At 42.1% G+C, this 22,886-nt stretch overlaps 1 protein-coding gene across 2 annotated transcripts; it reads right to left on the bottom strand.

The window, feature by feature from the left end:
• Nucleotides 1–211: 211 nt before the first annotated feature.
• Nucleotides 212–18,017, bottom strand: LOC125227367 (WD repeat and FYVE domain-containing protein 2). Of its 2 annotated transcripts, XM_048131669.1 has the most exons (10): nt 17,780–18,017; nt 16,416–16,596; nt 15,463–15,629; nt 14,124–14,237; nt 8,358–8,483; nt 7,788–7,984; nt 6,726–6,760; nt 6,129–6,235; nt 2,241–2,334; nt 212–790 (listed from the first exon to the last, which is right to left on the bottom strand). In XM_048131669.1, exons 1-10 carry the CDS (start codon nt 17,938–17,940, stop codon nt 716–718), a joined length of 1,257 nt encoding a protein of 418 aa, XP_047987626.1. In that variant the 5' UTR covers nt 17,941–18,017; the 3' UTR covers nt 212–715. The 2 variants fall into 2 exon arrangements, with proteins under 2 accessions (XP_047987626.1, XP_047987625.1); XM_048131668.1 differs by lacking the exon at nt 6,129–6,235 and having other exon boundaries at nt 6,619–6,760.
• Between the last annotated feature and the right edge of the window lie 4,869 nt (nt 18,018–22,886).

Raw genomic sequence — 22,886 nt, 5'->3', positions numbered from 1 at the left:
TTGAAGGTTGCCGGGTTATAACTCGGAAATTTAGCCGACGGCTATATTTCTTACTAAACTCCTTGGCAATAAGAAAAGAAGCAAAGCGCTTCGTGTGAAGCAGAATATCTACCAAGTAAGGATGGAAACCGGCCGTGCGTCTAAGGGCCAGTTGCATCAACCACTTTTGACAGACACATCATCGTCACGCAGCAGACGTCTATGGAAATTATAAATTGAAATAGATATCATACACGAAAGAAAAAACGACAAGGCCCACTGGTGGCCGGGCCGAGAGGTGTGACTACTTGAAAAAGAACAAATCAAAAAATATTTAATAAAATAATTTGGTTTGTTTCCTAGTTGTCTATGGAAACTCCCATACAATAAAATTTATACAATAATTGGTTGACTGGTAGAGAATGCCTTGAGGCATTAAGTCCGCCATTTGTACCTTATTTTGTTGTGCAATAAAGATTAAATAAATAAAATTTAAGAAACGCTTTAACGATGACAGATGGTTGGATACAACCGGCCCTATGAGTCCGATGGTAGAATCATAGAATGGGTCAAAGATGGCGTCTTTTAAATCATAGGATATCGGATATCAAGTACAAACTATGGATCGGGTGCGTAATATATCACTTTACCAAGAAAATCAGTACAAAGTTTTCCCCAGACAAACGGTGTTCATCTTTCAGTGTATAGGTGTAGAGTAGAGAGTTGCGACTCACGGCTACTGGTCACTGGTGCCGGCGCGCGGCGCGGGCGCTAGCAACGCTGACACGTCCCACACTTTGATGACGCGGTCCTGTAATGTTTTAATGAATTAATATCTGGACGACCTGGGGCCCGTTTCTCGATAAAAAAAAGGTACAAGCCTTGTATTACAAGTGTGTATACATGACAACCCAGCTGATGCGCGACCATGTTTTGCGTTTACTAACGCGAAAGAAAAACGCACGAAAACTCGAAAATTCGCGTTTTCCGGGATCTAAGGCTAAGTTAGATCGATTTTTCACCCCCGAAAACCCTCACATAACAAATTTGTAGGGATCATCAGTGTAGTTATGATAGTATTTAATAGGTGGCGCTAAAAAATCGAGGTACGATTCTTAGTATGAAGTATGTAAATCCTATACAGTGTGTGGATTCCATACGGGCGAATAATGTATCCAGTTATAGTATCTAACCATACAAATCATATAATATAATCATTTTATTAAAAAGTGTTGTTAATTAAGAGTAATTATACTTTTTTAAATTCTGAGTTCTAAGCAGCAATGTACGCCGTCCATATTAACTTGAGATGACATAAACGTCATGTCGTAATTACGTTTAGGTAGGTACGCTAATTGATGTGGACGTAATACATTGCGGGCTGAATTATTATGTATGACAAAAAATATCTCATCTATTCAATAAAAAAAAAATGTAGTTAGGCTCCTTAGGTCTAATACTAATCGTTATCCAAATATTCGCCCGTATGGAATACACACACTGTATAGATAATCCTTGGTTCCTTGCTATTAGTTACCTTGAATGAAATGCGAATGTTGCGATGGATGTGTGGTGTGACAAGACTGGATAGAATTCGGAATGAGTATATAAGAGGAAGCCTGAGAGTAGCGCCAGTGACAGAGAAGTTGAGAGGAAGTAGATTAGCATGGTATGGGCATGTAATGCGGAGGGATGAAAGCGATGTTATAAAACGAGTAGTAAATATGAAGGTGGATGGATACAATGGTAGTGGAAGACCTAAGAAAAATGGATGGAATGTGTGAACAATGATATGAGAGTGAAAGGTATTAGTATGGAAATGACGGCTGATAGAGAGGAATGGAGGAAGATGATCTGCTGCGCCGACCCCAAATAATGGGAAAAGGGCAAGGGAATGATGATGATGAAAATTAGTTGCCTTAAGCGCCTAGAAGCGCTGGTAGCCTAGCGGTAAGTACGTGCGACTTTCGTTCCGGAGGTCGCGGGTTCGAACCCCGGCTCGCACCAATGAGTTTTTCGGAATTTATGTGCGAAATGTCATTTGATATTTGCTTTTCGGTGAAGGAAAACATCGTGAGGAAACCGGACTAATTCCAATAAGGGATGTTTACCCTTCGGGTTGGAAGGTCGGATGGCAGTCGCTCTCGTAAAAACTAGTGCCTACGCCAAATCTTGGGATTAGTTGTCAAAGTGGACCCCAGGCTCCCATGAGCCGAGGCAAATGCCGGGATAACGCAAGGAGGATGATGATGATTAGTTACCTTGCCCGCCGTCACCATTCGGCCTGTTGCTTCATCCACGAACAGCGATGCTACGGCGTGCTTCATATCGTGGAATGATGCTAGAGACTCGCGACTGAAACAGAAAATTAAAGTTACTTTTCTTTTACAAAAACTTAGGAGACTTAAGACAGATGTAGACAGGACGATCTCGTGTAGGGACAATGCTAATGTGTGCACATTGAACACAAGATTGAAGTGAATAATTTATTTTTCATCACACTTGCTGTTTAAAGGTCTCATTGCGTCTACGTGTACTGAAGCATAATGTACTATTTTATTCTCAAGGGAATAATGGATTTAGTTTTAAGGCGATATATTTCCGTAGACGCTGCACGCACTCGTTTTTTGAAGCCGTTAAAAACATAGGAAAACGCAATGGAAAAATCTGAAAACGATATATGTTAAATTTCAGGATCTGGTGAGTATGTTATGGAGTTGAACAACATGAATGTTACAACTTCGCTCGATAGAAAATGACTCCAAAGTTACCTCTTCTTTTAACAATAAATCGTTCCCATAGCTAGGATAAAAACTTTTTTGACTTGTTTTTTACTTCAATATATAGCTAATAAGATTATCTAGACGAATCTGATGAGTTTGTACCGGTAGCGTCATTAAAATAATATAATATTTACCAAATACTACCAAATCCGCAACGGAAAGATGGAACAACTATGAACCCAATTTTAAGACCTGTTACTAATCCTGTTTTTGCAAAAAAAAAAAAAAAATTGAAAAAAATTTTGAAATCGAAAACATTTTCGATGGCACTTATGGCCTCTTCAGTCGCGCGGCGGCGCTTTCAGAGGATGGACCTGTGTCAGTTTTTTCCGCGTGGTCACGTGTCATTGAAACAATGGGGAACAAAGCTTTGAGGAGGCAGAAAAAATAATTGCGTGCTAGAAAACAAATAAATAAAGAAAATTCTAATCAAAGACTGTGAAAAGGGAGGAAAATGATAATTTATATATACTCGTAAGTATTTCATTTTCATATGATGTTATCAATTGACATTTACGATATCTAAACATCATAGATTTTAGAAACCCCTAGACGACGCGTCTGTGACGTCATTACAGCACAACTTTTCCACTTGGAAAATATATGACTGATGTCCAGTTAGTGAAGAAACTTACGTATAATTTTCATAAAAATATTGAGTTGTTAGAAAGAAAAGGCGGCGGTAGGTACAGTACTGATTGAAGATCAGGTAGGTCTGTCTTTCAAAATTTGGTATAAGGTTAATTAGATCGTGCTACCCTCCGTCTATATTTTTTCTGTGTCTATGCCAAACATGTGGCCAGCCTGATAGAAATTTTGTTTGACAACTATCGCCATTTTTCCACAATAGTTAAAAGATTTCAGTATTTTAACTTCTCAATAAATTTTGATGAAAGTCCATAATCATACATTGATAAAGCTGGACATTTTTTATTTTATTTGGTGGGTATGATTACGGTACTTTATATTTACAGATATTTGACTAATTTGCAAGATTAATATGAATCCGTCAACAAGCTGTCTGACTCCTTTGACAACAGATGATACTTGATATGAATATACTTGAGAATTCAAGGTAGGCATAGAATGGTATTGATACTTTATCTTGTGCTAGGTTGTATTTTATTTGGAGGTACGGTAGTGGCGGTAGTGCCCCCGCCAACACGAGTCAAGCGAAGAGAAAAGCTGTTTTCTTGAAGCATTTTGTCGTTCTTCTGAATCCTCGAATTTTGGGTCTGGTTTAAACCAGATTAATATAATTGTCAGGATATGATATCAATAGCAACTTTATTAAATAGACAAAGTTTTAATTGCATAGTTTTCATACTTTTGATTTTATTCATATATTAAAATATAAATAGCATATATTTCATCAGTAACTGGATGTGATTTCATCATGTTTGAATGACGATCATCAAAATTTACAAGTAAGTAACCTGCTATTAGTAGGTTCATAAACAACAAGAATAAAATTCGAATCTTTGGCATGTATACAGCTTAAAAGCTTTCAATATGAAAATGAAAAAACGTTATTTATTCACGACTGACAAAAATGTGTATTTTTAAACAACAGTGACATGACATAATAAACTTTTTACATAAAGTCTATTGTCAAAGAAGCTGAATGACGGTTACTGTGTTCTGTTAACTATGCTGTTAACAATATGTTTATAAGAAAAAACTTCTACATGAAGTAGAAAACTCGCCGAGATGTTAATCTTTCCCCTCCTCCCTTCAGTTTTTCATATATTAATTTTCAGTTTTTTTTATATATTCAGGAAAACCGTAAAAGCTACAGTTATGATGTTTAGGAGATCTTTGCAGGTAAATAGTTGTAACTCGTAATTTTCAAATTGTGCTCCTATTTATTACGGGACTAATGCTGAAAACGCAAAAAAAATATCTTTTTTATACATTTCGACTGTCATTATACAGCTCATTTCTATGGAATATCCAATTTTTTTTTCGTGGTTTCAGCATTGCACCCTTAATAAAAGTTGTTCATAATGACCTCAAAAGTCACTATGAAAAGTTTGAATGGTCCTTTTTATTTCACCCTGTCGAACTGTAGCTAAGTGCGATTACTAAGAAGTTTCGACGATGGCAGTTGGAGAACCCGAAAAAATCGATAAAATTAATTGTAGTTTAGGAACGTCCTTAAAAGCTCCGACAACGCTGACCAAACACACTGTAACTATAAATCATTAGTATTACTTACACAAATGATGAAACCTAATAAAGAAAATAAAGGCGGTGATCGTTTACCATCAGGCGATACAGCTGCTCATTTGCCTCCTATTTCATGAAAAAACTAAGAAAGCCCAGTTAAAATACGGCGATCATTGTACTGCGATCCGTCTGTGTCATGCTGCCGCGCGAATTTGAGTTCCCGTGTGCGACAAGCGAACAGAGCCGCGCGGGCGGGGCTGCCCGGACGCCGCGCACCTCACCCCCTTGGATTGGTTAGTTTGACAGATCATCTCGCCTTAAAAATTAATACAATCCGTACAATACTTCAGGCAAAGGATGTTTCAATCAGCCAAGGATTTTTGTTGCACAACCAAAATTTGACTATTAAGCTACAAAAGATATTGTACGTACGGTATGAAAAATGCAATTTATTTATGTTTTAGAATTATTTCAGTGTGTTTTGCATTTATTTCGTAAATTTAACTCAGATAAATCGTTATAATTTACAATCTGACAATATGTTCTCGACTCGCGCTTAACCGCGTGCCAGCGCGAGGCGCCCACCGTTGCCTAGCAAAGGAGAGTACAACAGACCAAATTAATGAATGAAATAAATAAGTAAAAATTTAGTTCAATTATATGATTTATATGCTTTATATTCAGGATTTTCGTGTTTGTTTTCGTTCAAAAAGTGTTTGTTATCAAAAACAATGGAATTTAATGTGAATAATCTGATATAGATGAAGATACACTACTGGTCTTTGCGCCGTCGTTGCGTTGAAGGTTTTGCCTTATGACTTTTTTTTGTATTTTTCTCTCAAATGTGATGAAAAACATTGTGTGTAACTCAGGAGGTAAGGATATTAAATACTCGTGTCTATAGACTGCGGCTGTCGTGAATATATCAGGTCACTCGTATTTAATGACCCCCTTACCTCCCTTGTTTCACAATGTACTATTAATGTGACTAGAGATCACAGAGGAATAAGTAAGGGAAGACTAATTTTAACTTCATACATCAGTAAATGCGAGTTATTTGTATAGGCATAGTTAAGTGACATCTAGCGACAATCACGCGTCAACTAGCGTAAATTATGAATGAGCAAGTCGCGCATACTGCTGCGCCGCACCAACTACAATGCTATCTCTGTCCTGTAATATATCTGTCTCACTCACGGTTCGTGTCGCAGTGTCTCGTAGCAAGCAGTGCAGACGCGCTGTGGGAACTCGAAGCCCATAACTGGTAGGGGTAAGCGATGCGGGGAGCAAGTGGCGCAAACCGGCTGCGCCGCACCAACGACAATGCTATCTCTGTCCTGTAATATATCTGTCTCACTCACGGTTCGTGTCGCAGTGTCTCGTAGCAGGCAGTGCAGACGCGCTGTGGGAATTAGAAACCCATAACTGGTAGGGGTAAGCGGTGAGGGGAGCAAGTGGCGCAAACCGCTGCGCCGCACCAACTACAATGCTATCTCTGTCCTGTAATATATCTGTCTCACTCGCGGTTCGAGTCGCAGTGTCTCGTAGCAGGCAGTACAGACGCGCTGTGGGAACTCGAAGCCCATAACTGGTAGGGGTAAGCGGTGAGGGGAGCAAGTCGCACATACGGCTGCGCCGCACCAACTACAATGCTATCTCTGTCCTGTAATATATCTGTCTCACTCACGGTTCGTGTCGCAGTGTCTCGTAGCAAGCAGTGCAGACGCGCTGTGGGAACTCGAAGCCCATAACTGGTAGGGGTAAGCGATGCGGGGAGCAAGTGGCGCAAACTGCTGCGCCGCACCAACGACAATGATGTTGCCGAAGTCCTGTAAACAAACAGAACGATCAATAAACCCCAGTTTACTTCCAGCTTTTGCGGTGTCAGGGATCGGATATCCGTATTTATACCATAAAAACGGGATCCGGGATTTTACGGCACCACATACCTGTCCTAACTCTAAGACCGTTTTCACATTATCCGATCCGATGTCGGAAGGATTTCAATGGCAAAAATCCAAGATGGCGCCTGTAATGTATGGGATATCGGTCCGACATCCGATATCGGATCGGATAATGTGAAACCGCGCTAACTCTTAATACTACCTACGTAACAGTCTACACTAGCTACTGTATATTTACACAAAAGTAGGAAGTGTCTAATGACTATTGCCCTCATGTACTCAATAATATTGAGATATGGCATTATATTATGGGGTAAAATCTACTAACCTAACTGCTTCTTCTCCATCATAGCGTGCACATTCCGTATAAACGGCGCCCTACACAGTTGACATAGATCTCCCTCCCGCCACGCCGGGGTCTCACGGAGATGGACATCTCCCAGGGCATCAAAAACTCTGTCAACTACTATGCTCATGCACATACTAGATTGCTGTAAGGAAGTACATCATGGGGTACTGTCATGTCATCAAGCTGCTTCTCCATCATAGCACGGACGTTCTTAAATGTCTCGTGGCTACTATGCCCAAGTATGTAGGTAACATTGAGGTATGGGATCATATTGTGGGGTAATATTAACACCTAGTTGCTTGTTCTTCATCATAGCACGGACGTACTTAAATATCTCGTATGGTCAGATCCGTAGGTAACATTGAGATATGGGATCATATTGTGGGGTAAAATCAACTCACCTAGTTGCTTCTTTTCCATCATAGCACGGACATTCCATATGAACGGCGCCTACACAGTCAGCAAAGTCTGCCTCCCACCCATACCCATCCTCCACCGTCATTGAAATTTTACTATACTAAACCACTTTAAGTGCTACAATACAACATTTATGCAAGAGCAAGACGCTATAATTAAGTGTGCAACGGGGCATAGGTAACTAACCTAGTTGTTTCTTCTCCATCATAGCGCGGACATTCCATATGAACGGCGCCCTACACAGTTGGCATAAGTCTGCCTCCCGCCACGCCGGAGTCTCACGGCGCCGGACGCCCATCTCCCAGACGCCGAGGGCGCCGTCTTCGCCCCCGGAGACAAGGCGGGTGCAGCTACCGACGTACCAGAGGCCCGTTACTTTGTTGCTGTGAAGAAAAACATCGATTAAAGAATGTAGAGAGCGACATAATCTACCTACATTCTAGATCAATGCCTCCAGGTCTTTTGATATTGTTTTCTTTTGTTGCAGTACATTTTATAAATAAATAAAAAATAAATACTTTTTAAGTCTGAGCAAATGGAAACTTCATTGCGTTATTGAGTAAGTAACATAAAATGAGACCCTACAGTGTGTGTTTCAACATTGGTGCGGACTGTTAGGATTAGCAAGCAAGCTTAGCATTCTACTAAGACTGTCCTGGCTGAAATTCGGGGTCGTATGATTGTCTATGACTTAGTATGAAAAAAACAAGACATCCTTAAAAATGGGAGTGATTTCCATTATATTGGACAACTTACCTGTGCCCCTGTAATTCATAAGCCGTGCCCTTCTGTCCGCCGATATCCCACACTATGATGGTCTGGTCGAACGAACCGCTGAAGAGTAGTTGAGGCTGCGGCGCCCAATTCAAAACGCGCACAGACCTGTTGAACACCGACACGAAAAGTCAGTTTAAGTTTAGTATGTAACTGGAAAAGTATGTGTAATTATTTATTAATAGAAGTCTACCTAAGTTTACATATAAGATATCTATTTTATAGCCTAACCTCCTTAGACCTCATTTCTAAATAGAGTCAATCTAAGGTTACGTTAATAAGCTAACTAACTATATATCGCGATAACTAGGGTTTGAGATCCGGATATCCGGATATCCGAATTATCCGGATATCCGTTGAATTTGAGATCCGGATCCGAGGTCTCATAGGATCCGGATAAAACGGATAATACGGATCCGTTAAATATGGGTATCTATCCACGCCAGAATGAATTTTCGAATAAAATTTATGATGTATTTCCTGTATTTTGTCGCCTAAAATGTTAATTTACATTAAATGTAATGAAATAAATTTTATTTCATTCAAATACTCCAGAATATCAAGATAGGTTAGGTTTGAAGGTTTGGTACATTACGCCATGCGATGAATCCATAAAACTATATGTTAACAAAATAAATAAAATGAACAGTAAACCATTGTTTTTAAAACTGCTTTCGTTTCTAACTGGATGCGTCCCGCAGGAATAACGATAAATTATTGATTTTCTATAAAGCAGAAACGATTGCCATGGATATTTTTAAGCTTAATGATGAATTCTGAGATCATGGAAGTAATTAATATAATTATATACGTAATTATTTTATAAGCTGAATCCAGATCCATTTTCTTTGTATTTAATAAGATGGGAGGAAATCTAGCAGACAGGTCGCCTGATGGTAAGCGATCACTCCTGCCTATGGTCACCCAAAACACCAGAAGGATTGGAGGTGCGCTGCCAGCCTTCGAGCTTCACTGAAAAGCGACTGGCAAATATCAAATGACATTTTGCACATAAGTCCAGAAAAACAATTGAAAACGGTACATGATAACTAAATATGTGTAACATATTTTAGGGTCAAACAGATTTTAATCAAAATCAAAAAATCAAAATCAAAATAATTTATTCAGCAAATAGGCCACAGGGGCACTTTTACACGTCACATGTACATAGGTATTTAAAAAAATATTTAAAATTGAGTTGAAATTACAATTGATACTATTATATACTAATTCTAAGTTCTAACTAAAGTTAACTCTATACAATTAATTAGAGATGTAGAAGGTCTCTAAATGTCGAATTACAACCAAGAACTACACTAAATTTTAATATAAAAAGTACAAATACAAAAAAAAAAAGTCTAAAATTACTTTAGAGGTGCAAATGACTCTAAATGTCACAACTAAAAATAAAATGTATATCTACTTAATCTAATTCTCCTTAGAGATGTATATGGTCTCCATGAGTCAAAATCATATATTTAAAATATTCACTAAAAGAAAGGAAACAAACGACAACCGAACAAAGTGTCCTAATTTAATAAAAATTAGAATTAAAGTTACTAAGTTATAACAGCCCCAGTAAGCTTAAACAGACCGGTCTTCACAGACGGCACCCGTTCACGAGTATGACGCGTATCTCAGCCATCGCCTCCCTCAACCTTTATTCGGGAAGGTGGCGACCCGATCAACGACGCCACCGCAGCAAAGACTTTTAAGTGTGCATGACATGTTCAAGCTGCCAGGCTAAATTAAATATTCAAATAATAAAACATAGCTGTAAGACACTATATTCTGTGCTCGTATGTTACAAAGGAAGGAAATATAGATTTATACAATAAAATTAAAGTAAGATAAACATTAAACACATAATCTTGGAGATGTATAAGGTCTCCAAGTGTCCACAACTAAACTTAAATAAAAACAATATAATCAGACGAGAATATGTTCTCATACGTCAATTGAACACTAGTATGCTTAATTACACAATGCAGAGAAAATGAAAAAATATATACGACTTCATTCATCTATTGACAAGCAACCACCTTAAAGGCATCCCTATCATCTATAAAATCTTTCACAGTGTAGCACGCCTTACATAACAACAAACGCTTAATGCGTGCCTTAAATTTGTCAAATGGCAAATCCACTATATCGGTTGGTACTTTGTTATAAAAACGTGTACAGTTCCCGACGAAAGACGTACCAACCTTACGGAGACGGTGGGCGGTCACAGCAAGTTTATGTTTGTTCCTTGTGTTATAGTTATGGATGTCACTGTTAAGCTTGAATTCGTGGATATTTTTCCGAACATACATAATATTTTCGTATATGTATTGAGAGGCAACGGTAAGAATGTTCACCTCTTTGAATTTTTCTCTTAAAGATGCTCGACCGCCCAATCCGTAGATTGAACGGACTGCTCGTTTTTGCAGCACAAAAATAGCCTGAATGTCTGCAGCTTTTCCCCATAACAGGATCCCATATGACATAACACTGTGGAAGTAGCTAAAGTATACCAGCCTGGCCGTCTCTACGTTTGTTAGTTGTCTGATTCGCCTTACTGCGTAAGCTGCAGAACTAAGTTTGCCAGCTAAAGTGGCTATATGTGCATGCCATTGCAGTTTTGAATCCAAAGTGACTCCAAGGAAAACCGTTCGATCTTCAAATTCCAGCGTTTCACCTTTCATTTGGATCTTACTGTTATTTACCTGCTTAACGTTCGGAAGCGCAAATCTGATGCACTTGGTTTTCTTGGCGTTTAGAAGTAAGTTATTCGCCGTAAACCAGTCTGTTATGCTAGACAGTGCATCGTTGATGTTATCGAAGCTGCTTTCCTTTCTGTCAACTTTGAATATAAGAGAAGTGTCGTCAGCAAATAACACTATATCATGTTTATCTTGCACTAGTTTCGGTAGATCATTAATGTATACTAAGAACAGGAAGGGACCGAGAATTGAACCTTGAGGCACTCCAAGTGCTACCGGTGAACCTGCTGATTGAGTCCCATTGATAACAACTCGCTGAGTTCTGTCGGAAAGGTACGATGAAACAAAGTCAAGGGCAGCAGCTTTAACCCCATAGTGGCTCAATTTTCTCTTTAAATTCTCGTGATCAACGCAATCAAAGGCCTTTGATAGATCACAGAAAATTCCAACAGCATCTTGAGCTCTTTCCCAGGCGTCAAAGATGTGTTTTAGAAGTACCACACCGGCATCAGTAGTTGAACGACCTCTGGTAAAACCAAATTGATTATTGTCAAGCAATTTATTTCTGTTAAAGTGAGACAACAGTTGATTAAGAATAAGCTTCTCAAAGACCTTACTTAGCGCTGGTAATATTGAAATAGGTCTAAAGTTGGTCGGGTCTGATTTCGTTCCTGATTTAAACAGCGGGATAATTTTGCTGTGTTTCATAATATCAGGAAAAATGCCAGTTTCAATACATCTGTTGAAAATCTCAGCTAAATAGGGTGCGATTGATTCTACTATTGAGTGTAATACTTTAACTGACAAGCCCCATAGATCTTCAGTTTTCTTTAAATTTAAAGATCTGAACGTTTTAATAACTATGGTCGGAGTAACATAAGAAAATGTGAATATTTCTGAACATTCTTCTACATTAGCTTGCAGCATTTCTTCAGCGACAATTGGCGATGAGTTAAGAGACTTTGTTGTCTCTGCCGGTATATTCGAGAAAAATCGCTCGAAGTGATCTGCCACTTCACGGTCGGAACTTACTAAAGTATCAGCAACTCGTAGGTTGTAGTGCCGTTCTTTTATTTTACGCTTTCCTGTTTCACTGCTGATCACTTGCCATGTAGTTTTAACTTTATCGCTGGAATTTAAGATCTTTTTGGATAAATAATCAGCTTTAGCGGCGACACACATCCTTTTAAAAGATTTCGAGAAATTCTTTACGTACTCTATAAATTCCGGCCTTTTATCAGTTGTTCGCAGATCATACAAATCATAGAGCCGGCGTCTCTTATCGTGAATATCCGGCGTAGCCCAGTCGCTAAATTTAACCTTGACCTTGCCCTGCATCTTCTTGGGGATGAAGCAGGCATCAAATTCCTTTTTTATACAGTTAAACAACTCAGAACTCAGACAGTCAGGGTTCTCTCGGTTACATGAAAGAAAAGGTAAGTTGTTCCTAATATTACGATTGAATGACTGTAAGCGCCTTTCGGAAATCAGTCTGCACACAGTGTCTTGTGGAATATCCTCTATCTTCCCGCCAAAAGAGGCTTTTAGTCCACAGTGGTCAGAACTCAAGGTGTTTATTACAGATTTACTAATCGCAATATCGTTACTGAAGATGTTGTCTATACATGTTGCACTGGTTGCCGTGATTCTAGTTGGTTCACAAAATAAATTTACTAAATTAAAAGATTTAAAGGTATTTAGTAACCTTCCACACAAAGGCGAATTTTCTAGCAAATTAATATTAAAATCGCCACATACAACTATAGTTTTCTGACTTCTAAAAACACGACTAAGGACTTCATCTATAACCGATTCAAATACATTATAGTCCGCCGATGGGGGCCTATACACGCATACAACAATAAATCGTTCCAACTCGACACAAGAAAGTTCTATAACGCGTTCTACAGACAAGTCAACAATGTCTCTCTCTAATGTATGGGTAATTGGTTATATCTCTCCTGTGGACATTACAAAAGTTAAGAAAATCTAGTGCTAATTTTTAGACGACATTCTAATGACGGGAAACATTTTTTTAGTTCTTGACACTCAAATAGGAAAAACGGGATACGAATGTACCAGAGTCGTTAACTTTTATAATATTGTCCACAGAAGTTTTACTAAATATTTTTGACCCTTTACACGTCTAATACGTGTAACACAATGAAATTATATTATTTTATCTTTTTTCCTACGCCTGAAATTTTGCATGGATGTATTTATTGGCTTTGGTTATGGATAGACGCCTCAGTAAAACGGAGGTATTAGTGAACAACACTAAATTACCCTGCATTAGCTTATGTATGTTAAACAAACATATTGGCCTACTGTTTAATGTTATATGGTGTACTGTACAATGGGAGTGACATTAATTGTGTCTCTTAACTTCAAACTCGGATAAATCCATTCTGCTTTTTTTTGTATAATTATCCTTAAAACCCGAATCGATTTACGCGAGTTTGAAGTTAAACGACACAATTGTATGTTAAAAGTTCGTCTAAAAAGTTAATGAAGCAAAAATAGACCATATTTATGTCATTTTGTGAGTTAAAATTATTTTATTTCGGTAACAGCAGCTTTGATTTGACGAAACCCCTATAAAAAGTGACCTTTTCAACACGGATCCGTTTTATCCGAAATATCCGGATATCCGGATCCGGCAAATCTTAAGATCCGAAATATCCGGATCCGAAAAATCGGCGGATCTTGCAAACCCTAGCGATAACTCAAGACAATATTAATAAGCTAGCAGTGGCGGGGCGTGAAAATTTTCGTTGGTAAAGCCGGAGGGGTTTTGGCATCTGTTTTGAATGGACTTATACAGATACTAAAGAATTTTAGGGAACCCGTTGGGAATCGAGTTGTATCGACGCTCCGCCACTGTAAGCTAGTTAAAATGGTATGTTGTTTTTTTTATATTTTATTTTATTATATGGACCTATTGTTTATTTATTATTTTTTAGTTTCACTGTACCTTGTTTTTACTGTTATAATATGTAACTTCTTTGAATAATAAATAAATAGATGACGCCATGTATCTTACCCGGTGTGTCCTTTAAGCGTTGTGACGAGCGTAGCGCCATTGTTATCAAGCTTCAACATCGTTATCTGCCCGCTGTAGTCGCCCACGAAGGCGTACTTCGACTGGGAGTCGAACCTGCATACTGCTCAGGAATTTATTACTATATAGCTATTACTGTAACTATATACGTGTATTTTCGCAAATAAAAATTTTGAAGTTTGAAGTTGAAGTATTTGTAATGTAACGAAAATGATGTAATGAAATAATCTTCTGTGGTTTTTCCGATGCAGACAACATGACGAATCTATATGGTCTCGTGTTAGCCATTTTGGCTTTGGAACTAATTTCATAATGCCATGTGTCATATCACATGCTTCTTTTTAAAATGTCAAAAGAGCTTACAGATCTCGTTTACCTGCACGGATAGCATGGTTGCACTATTTGTGAGTGCGATAGGGACGGCCTGATGTTATATCATTTATCGCGCGACCATGTTTGCCTGCCTGGTGCAGCTCAAGAACCAATGTTAGAAAGTTTAGCATCATCATCTTTTTTGCGTTATCCGGTATGTGCCACAGCACATGGGATCCTGGGCTCCACTTTAACAACTAATCCCAAGATTTTCATGAAAACGACTGCCATCTGACCTTCCAACTCGATGGACAATATGGCCTTATTGGAATTAGTACAGTTTCCTTCCCCGAAAAGCGACTGGCTAATATCAAATGACATTTCGCACATAAGTTCCGAAAGACATTGGTACAAGCCGGGGTTTGAACCGGCAACCTCCAGATTGAAAGTCGCAAGCTCTTGCCACTAGGCCACCAGCACTTCGCATCATCATCATCCTCCTTGTGTTATCCCGGCATTTGCCACGGCTCATGGGAGCCTGGGGTCCGCTTTGACAACTAATCCCAAGATTTGGCGTAGGCACTAGTTTTACGAAAGCGACTGCCATCTGACCTTCCAACCCGAATGGTAACTAGACCTTATTGGAATTAGTCCGGTTTCCTCACGATGTTTTCCTTCACCGAAAAGCGACTGGCAAATATCAAATGTCGTTTCGCACATAAGTGAAAAACTCATTGGTGCGGGCCGGAGTTCGAACCAGCATCCTCCAGATTGAAAGTAACAAGCTCTTACCGCTAGGCCACCATCGCTTCGCGTCAACACTCATCATTTTCTGTAGTTAGAATTTCTTTTTTTTTTCCTATCATGGCTTTTACTCCTTGCTATTTTGAGCCAGGTGGATTCTGCTATGTCGTGGTGACTTTTGACTTTTTTTTTTTTAACGAGTGTTCGGTGATTTTGATTTAATTTTTGGGTGGGTAGTTAGAATTATTGTTAAAGTAAAGGATACTGTAACGCCGTGCACCACGCCTCGAACGAGTACCCGCCGATCCTGCGCCCCGTCTCGCTGCAGTGGTACGAGAACAGCTTGTCGCGGCTCACCGACAGCACCCACTCGCAGCTCAGAGAGAACTGCACGCCCGTCACGCGGGCCGTGTGCGCTAGGTATTCGCGAGTCTGCAAATCAAATTAAATTTGTTAGCTAGGTCCACAGAGCGAGCAGCATTGCGACAAAGTTTCCTCGTTCGGAAAACTGATGACGTAGACGTGCCGAGGAGCTTGCTCCGGCCGAGTAAACCGCGCGTCCTACATCGTTTGTTTTTTCGCGTGAGGAAAATGCCTCGCGACAGTCACGACGCTGCTAGCTCTGTGTGAATCAGCAGCGGCTGGTCCATACAAGCCGATTCCCAGCTTGCCTAAAATTTATTACTAGTAAAGTACATAATGTTATGGTAGGTTTTCTTTTTGCTCATTTTTGGTTCACTCAGGTTTTGACATTTAACTTTTGTTAGAAAAAGTTTATTCACTTTTATCAGAAGTTTCTAACCTGAAGGTTGATGCTATTATTAACACTAACCAATATATACACATACTATACATACATAACAACATGTTTGAACCTCACATTGCTTTAATCCATACTCATATTATAAATGGGAAAGTGTGTGTGTCTGTTTGTTTGTCCGTCTTTCACGGCAAAACGGAGCGACGAATTGGCGTGATGTTTTAAGTGGAGATAGTTGAAAGGATGGAGAGTGACATAGGCTACTTTTTGTCTCTTTCTAACGCGAGCGAAGCCGTGAGCAAAAGCTAGTTTTAAATTAAACATGTTTCTCAAATTTACGCATATAGGGTTTTTTATACTTCTTATAAGAATGTTTTTATCAGAATTTCAGCTGGACCTTGTAATGAAAAGGCACATCTTATCTACTTTAAAGGATTATCAAACTGAACTACACTTACAGGATTAATTCTATTACAATCTGTGGCTAGTGTGAACTCCGACACAGTGCCATTCTCCTGCCCAATGAAGAGCTGGCGGGTCTCTGGGGTGTAGAACATGGACGTACAGCCGGACGGCATGTACTGGCAGATACTCGGCCAGTACTGCCCTGAGTCTCTTTTTAGCCATACTCGGACTGTCCTGAAATTGGAAAAAAAGTTGGCCCTTGTTCTCATAAATCAGTGCATTAGACTAGTTTATTCATAACAGCAGGTGTAGATTTTAAATGAGAATTTTAACAGTTCAGTATGAAGCTTAACATCAGCTTTTATAACCTTGTGCTATACAAAATTTTTGCCAAGGAATTTTGTTCCAAGTTGTGTTCAAAATTAGATTAAATAGCGACAACAGAAATTCTATTTTATTCATTTCTAAGAAAGTTGAAAATCCATTGAAACAGTATGTACATTGAAATGTACATTGGGCAGCATAAGTATTACTTCACATATAGGTGACAAGTTATGTATAGGGTACAATCTGCAATTATTTTTTTCAGAAAATTGCACCTTACCCGTAACATACAAGGTGCTATCTGCTACAAAAAGAAATTGCAGATTTTGCCTTGTACGTTGTTGTCATCGAATATACCAGTTGTCCCAAAGTCAAACTATAAATTAATGTATAAACTCTATAGTTAACTAAAGCAATGTCTCATATACAACTTAAGTACCTATATGGTCTAAATACCTACCCGACTGGCTGTTAAACTGCCATGTTTACATTACACAAGTTATAAACATATCCTATTACAGCTAACAGCACCTAAGTTAACATTAGCATACTTGGTTCAAACACATCCAAGTCTTCTACAAAACTACAACTAAAGTGACACCACTCATAACATGAATAACAAGCCATATTAGGAGTCAATTAACATAATCATAAGAAATGTATCATATCTGAGCTATCAAGATTCCATGGATGAATGGGCTTTGTTCAGGGTCAAGGCATATGGCATCTGTTATCTCAAAGATTAAATGAATACCGATTACAAACAGCGATTAAATTGTGGCGTAGGCGAGAGGCTGGCAACCTATCACTGCAATGTCACAGTTTCGTTTTCTTTTCAGCCCCTTATTTGCCAAGAGTGGCACTGAAACTTGAGAAGTTTCATGTGCTCTGCTTACCCCTTCATGGGATACAGGCGTGATAGTATGTATGTATGTACAAACAGATGGTTTCGACATAAAACAAAATAGTTGACAACTTTGGGGGTACATCTAACATGATATTACAGCAACGTAGGCGAATAGTATCAATCCGAAAATCAGGGAGCCTTATCTAAGAGGGATGTAAGCTAATTAAAATAAGCCAAAACTCTCACTTATCGTCGCAAACGCTAATTACTCCATCCTCGCCAGGAATAACAACTGCTGCGTTGACATCGTCTGTACATCCTTCCAATTTACTCAGTAAAGCTGGTTTCTTCGTTGTCGAAAACCTGTCGTTAGGAGTCCTGGGTGCGGGCTTGATTTCAGCAGCCATTCTAAATTATATTAAAACAACAAATAAATACGAATTTCTATCCACCTCTTTACACAGAAAGAATAACGTCATTATATTTTGACATTCCGGTTTAGGGGTGTTATTCTGGGAGCGAATGATTATCGCTCTCTGCTGTGTGTAAATTACAAAATGGAGCTGCCTTTTACTAAGTTGTACCTGAATATAAAATAGTGTTGTTAATGAATAGAAGTATGATTGAATTACATTTTGTTCTCTTTTTTGTCAGCATTTTTAAAAATATGCTTTTATTCATTAGCAAGTGCGACAGTTTTAAGAATAACTCCCTTGACATAGTCGTTTCTTTATACGCATAATTTGGTTATTAAGTGTTTTTGAAATATTATTTTTTCCTAATGGGACCTTTACTGAAATACATTTTCTATTGCTGTCTTGTTAAAACAATTTAAATCCTTTGCTAATAATCGGTCACATAAAATAAATATTTACTATGGAACCTTGAAAAAATACTTGAAAATTGACCTCTCGATGACATTGACGCAGTGACGCATTTGCTAAAACCACAGAATTACAGTTAAACCAGAATGAGTAGTTAAGTCAAAAAGTGTGTCCACATGAGAGGTCATTGTTTGGGCTGGTGTCCCTCTCGCACTTACTGACAATGTCAACATTATTCAGTGACGTCATCACTGTCATACATTGGGGATACCAGTCAATTTTCAAAGTTACTACCAAATCTACTAATACCCATTTGAACATATTTGTCGCATATAGGTTAAGTTATGTCTCTATTTTATTCTTTGTCGTGTTTTATTTGCTTTTGTGTTGTATTTTTGTGCCTGTTGTATTGTCTTTTGTGTGTCTTAGCATGTACTAATAAAACTACCCTTGCATGCTACTAATTTTAATAATATAGAATAAGTTAATCATAAAAACTAACACTGTATCATGATTGGTTATTTGGATTAATAAATACATTCGCGATGTGTAGCGCGCGAAGTGAAAGGGGCGGAGCTACACGGCATGGAGGGGCGCGCTGTTACATAAGCACCCACGCCGCCTCCGCTCCCTCAGACAAAATTCACGATCGCGACGCCGAAGGGAACGCACGCGCTTGAGCTCCGCTCTCGAGATACGCACCCTGTCCGATCTGTGAATATACGCGAGTGCAGTCAGTGTTTGTGCAAAGTCAGTGTAGTGAGGTAGTATAGTGGCCCCCAGTGAAAGACCACCTTCCGTGGCCGTTTGTACGAGGGAAAACCTAACGGTGCCAACCGAACTCTGCAAGCGGGGCGCTATTGCCCAATCTCACTAATCGCCCACTGTATTTTTCTTCCTACCTTTTGTATCCACTGTCTACTCTGCATTTTATTCTCCCTGTGTGTACCCCTGTGTATATACTGCACTTTGTGTTTGTTTCCAGGTCCACAGACGAAACAGCAGACTCGACGACACCATGCCGCTCTTAAGAACGCCCACCAAGGCGGGAAGAGCGCGACCAGCACCAGCAGAGGAAGCCACAGCCACGGCCGGGACCTCAACGCAAGTGGATGACGCCCCGGACGGGGGGCTGCTCTTGCTTGCCGACTCCGCGGTCGCCTCGGATAGCAAGGGACCGAAACGCCTGCCACCGCGGGGGAGCTACACGGGGTCGACGGCGTCTGACTATTCCGATGAGGAAGAGCTAGACGTCGTCGGGTCCGTGGAGGGCCCCAGCGAGGGCTCAGGCGCGGAGGATCATCCCAGCGAATCCGAGGAGCCCACGGAGAACGGGGAGCCGGAGCAGTCACCCGACAAACGGGTCCCGACACGTTGTGACCTGTCGAGCGATGACGCATCGGCACCGCTCGATTTGTCACCGCGTGGCGGGAAGTCACCACGTGCCGCGAGCCCGCCGCGGCCAGCCGCCGACTACGTCACGCCCACCAACTCGCCGAAACACCGCAGCAAGTCGCCGGCCGGCCTACAGCTCGGTCTCGGAAGGACCGGGGTCGCGTGGCCTGCGATCTATGAGAAACTCGACAGAGCAGCTCAGGGATCGCAGGACAGTTGCGTCCTCGATCCGCTCGAGGCAGCAGCCCTCCTATCAACCCTGTTGTCGTACCACGCAGGGACACGACAACAGAAGAGACGGCGGGACGAGGATTCGCCCCCGGCACAGGAGGAGAAACGGGAGTGTAACCGCATCACTCCTGTGTCGAGGGCGGGCACTCAACCCACCGTCTACACACAGGTCTCCACGCAGCAGCCCATGGACACAGCGGACCCAGCCACACCCGCCGCCGGAGCCTCGCACCAGCCGCCTAAGCGTAAGGTGCTACCACCTGCCTTGGTGACTAGCGCCGACACTTACGCGGCTGTCACGAAATCTCCAGCTAAACTCTCACCTCTGTCCACAGATGCAGCAGATGCGACCAAGCAGAAGGAGAAGACGGCGCCGACGACGAAGAAGATACAGCCGCTACCGGCCGTAAAGGCCAAACCGCCCCAGATCCTGGTCGAGTCCCTCCCGGACGCGACCCGGCACCTGGCGGCGATCAACTCCGCACTCGGTTTTGAGGCCAAAACCGAGAACCTGGAACCAGCCGGCATCCGATTCTGTCCCAAAACTGGGATGGAATTCCGGGTCATATACGCCTACCTCGACGCGCAACAGGCAATGGATCCTAGGATCCTCTTTGTCAAGCACGCGGAGAAGTCCACCCTGCCGATGAAGGCCGCTATCCGCGGCCTGCCCTCGGCTATGACGGCCCAGGACATCAAAGACGCCTGCGAAGCTGAGGGATATACCATTTCTCACTCAAGGCTTATCTCCACAGGTCGAGGACGAGGTGGCACCCTACACTTCGTTCAACTCGTCGGGACGGAGCGCGACAACCCCGGATTCCTGGACCTGACCAGCATCGCCAACATCAACACCAGGGTTCGTGTCGAACCCTGGCGAGGTAAACCTGGGCCCCCGCAATGTTATAGGTGCCAGGGGTTCAGGCATTCTTCACAGGGATGCCACCGCCGGCAGGCTTGCGTGAAGTGCTCCCTGCCGCACGCCTCCAACAGATGCACGCGCCCAAGGGAAGAGCCAGCGACGTGCGCCAACTGCTTCAAGGACCACCCAGCGAGCGACAAGCAGTGTGAGGTGAGCACCGCGGTAGCTGCGGCAATGCAGCCGGCGATGGACCGAATCGTGGAGGCGATCTCCCAGTCCAGGTCTGGCTAGCAACCAAACCTAGACTTCTCTCTCAGCAATAACGTTTGTTATTCGCCTGCTACACGATATATTACGGCTTAAAAGAGAAAGAGTTAAGAGTAGTATATTGGAACGCGGAATCAGTTAAGGGTAAAACTAATGATATCCGCACTTTTCTCCACAGCCAGGACATCGACATCATGCTCATCTGCGAGACGAAGCTGACGGCCACGATGCAGCTCCAAATCAGCGGATACATGACGTACCGCCTCGACCAGAAGAACGAAGAAGGAAAGGCCTGGAGGGGGCTCGCAATCCTCATTAAGAGGACAATCATCCACCAACTGGTGGAAGACGCCGACCAGCCCGACACGCTATCCGCCCTGGGGGTAGACGTCAAACTACAAAGACATAATCTGCGTTTGTTTGCCATCTACAGGCCCGGCGGAGGCGCACTACGGCCAGAGCGACTACGCCGCGACATCAAGCGACTTCTGGTGGACTCCCCGTGCCGACCATCTTGGCCGGGGACTTCAACGCCGAGCACCCCGCTTGGAACTCCTCCGAACACTCGCCATCAGGGAACGCCCTCTACCGTATCATAGAGGAGCTCGATCTCGTAGTGGGTGGCCCATACGAGCCCACCCACTACCACAACGCCGAAATACACCGCAGGGGGACCACCATCGACTTTGCGATCTCTCGCGGAGTGGATGTCCCTATGCGAGCCATGGTAAACTCTCCCCGTACAGGTCCCATCTCGACCCTCATCACCCTAAGCCACGCATGCAACCGGCGCAAGCTCTTTGGAGAAAAAGCGCTGGTACAGGAAACAGTGGCAACGTACTAGGGCTCAGTCGGTCAAGACCGAGCTCAATAGCCTCGAGCGACTGTTAAGGACCAAACTCAGCGAGCACAGGGCTGCCAGCTGGGAAGAACACATAGACAGTATAACTGATCATGTTCCCTCCATCCACAGGTTATGCAAACAGCTCAGCACAACCCCCGAGCCGATCCGGCCCCTAGAGGACGACACCGACGGGGAACTGAAATACGCAGCCAAGGACAGAGCGGAAATACTCGCTCGCAGCCTTGAACGGCAGTTCAAGCCCTTCCCCGACACCGAGCCACAGCACACAGCGAGTATCGTACAACACGTTCGAGAATATCTCAACGTGCCCATAGAGTCACACGATGATCCAATTTACTTCTCTCCTTCACAGGTCCGAGCGACGATCAAGCGCCACTGCAACCCGAAGAAGGCACCGGGCTCCGACGACATCCCGAACATGGCGCTCCGACACCTGCCGCTAAACTCATTAGCGGCAGTGGCGCGTCTGTTCAACGGGATCATGCGCTCGGGGCACTACCCCACCATCTGGAAGACAGGACGAGTCATCGTCATCCCCAAGCCTGGGAAGGACAGAAGAAAGCCGGAAAACTACCGGCCCATCACCCTACTAAGTAACCTCTCAAAGGTGTTCGAGAGGTTGCTGCTCCGGCACCTCTCGCCTCACCTGGCACCCAGGCCGGAGCAATTTGGTTTCAGATCGCAGCACTCCACTACGTTGCAGCTCACCCGGGTCTTGCACCACATGGGCACGGCCCAAAACAAAGAGGAGTATACAGTTGCGGTTCTCTTAGACATGGAGAAAGCTTTTGACCGAGTTTGGCACGAAGGTCTAATATATAAACTTTCTCTGTCCACAGCCCCCCGCCGCATCGTGAAAGTCATCGCAGCCTTCCTCGCGGATCGACGCTTCCACGTACAAGTGGAAGG

The sequence above is a fragment of the Leguminivora glycinivorella genome, chromosome 6 (assembly GCF_023078275.1).
Source record: "Leguminivora glycinivorella isolate SPB_JAAS2020 chromosome 6, LegGlyc_1.1, whole genome shotgun sequence".
Lineage (NCBI taxonomy): Eukaryota > Metazoa > Arthropoda > Insecta > Lepidoptera > Tortricidae > Leguminivora > Leguminivora glycinivorella.
This window is presented reverse-complemented; position numbering and strand designations above follow the sequence as displayed.

Coding starts and splice junctions, on each gene's coding strand:
- LOC125227367 (XM_048131668.1), bottom strand. CDS start 17,940: ATGGCTGCTGAAATCAAGCCCGCACCCAGGACTCCTAACGACAGGTTT. Junction 8,484..14,123: donor ACGCTTAAAGGACACACCGG/GTAAGATACATG, acceptor GGTGTTCAACAG/GTCTGTGCGCGTTTTGAATT. Junction 7,985..8,357: donor TATGAATTACAGGGGCACAG/GTAAGTTGTCCA, acceptor TTTTCTTCACAG/CAACAAAGTAACGGGCCTCT.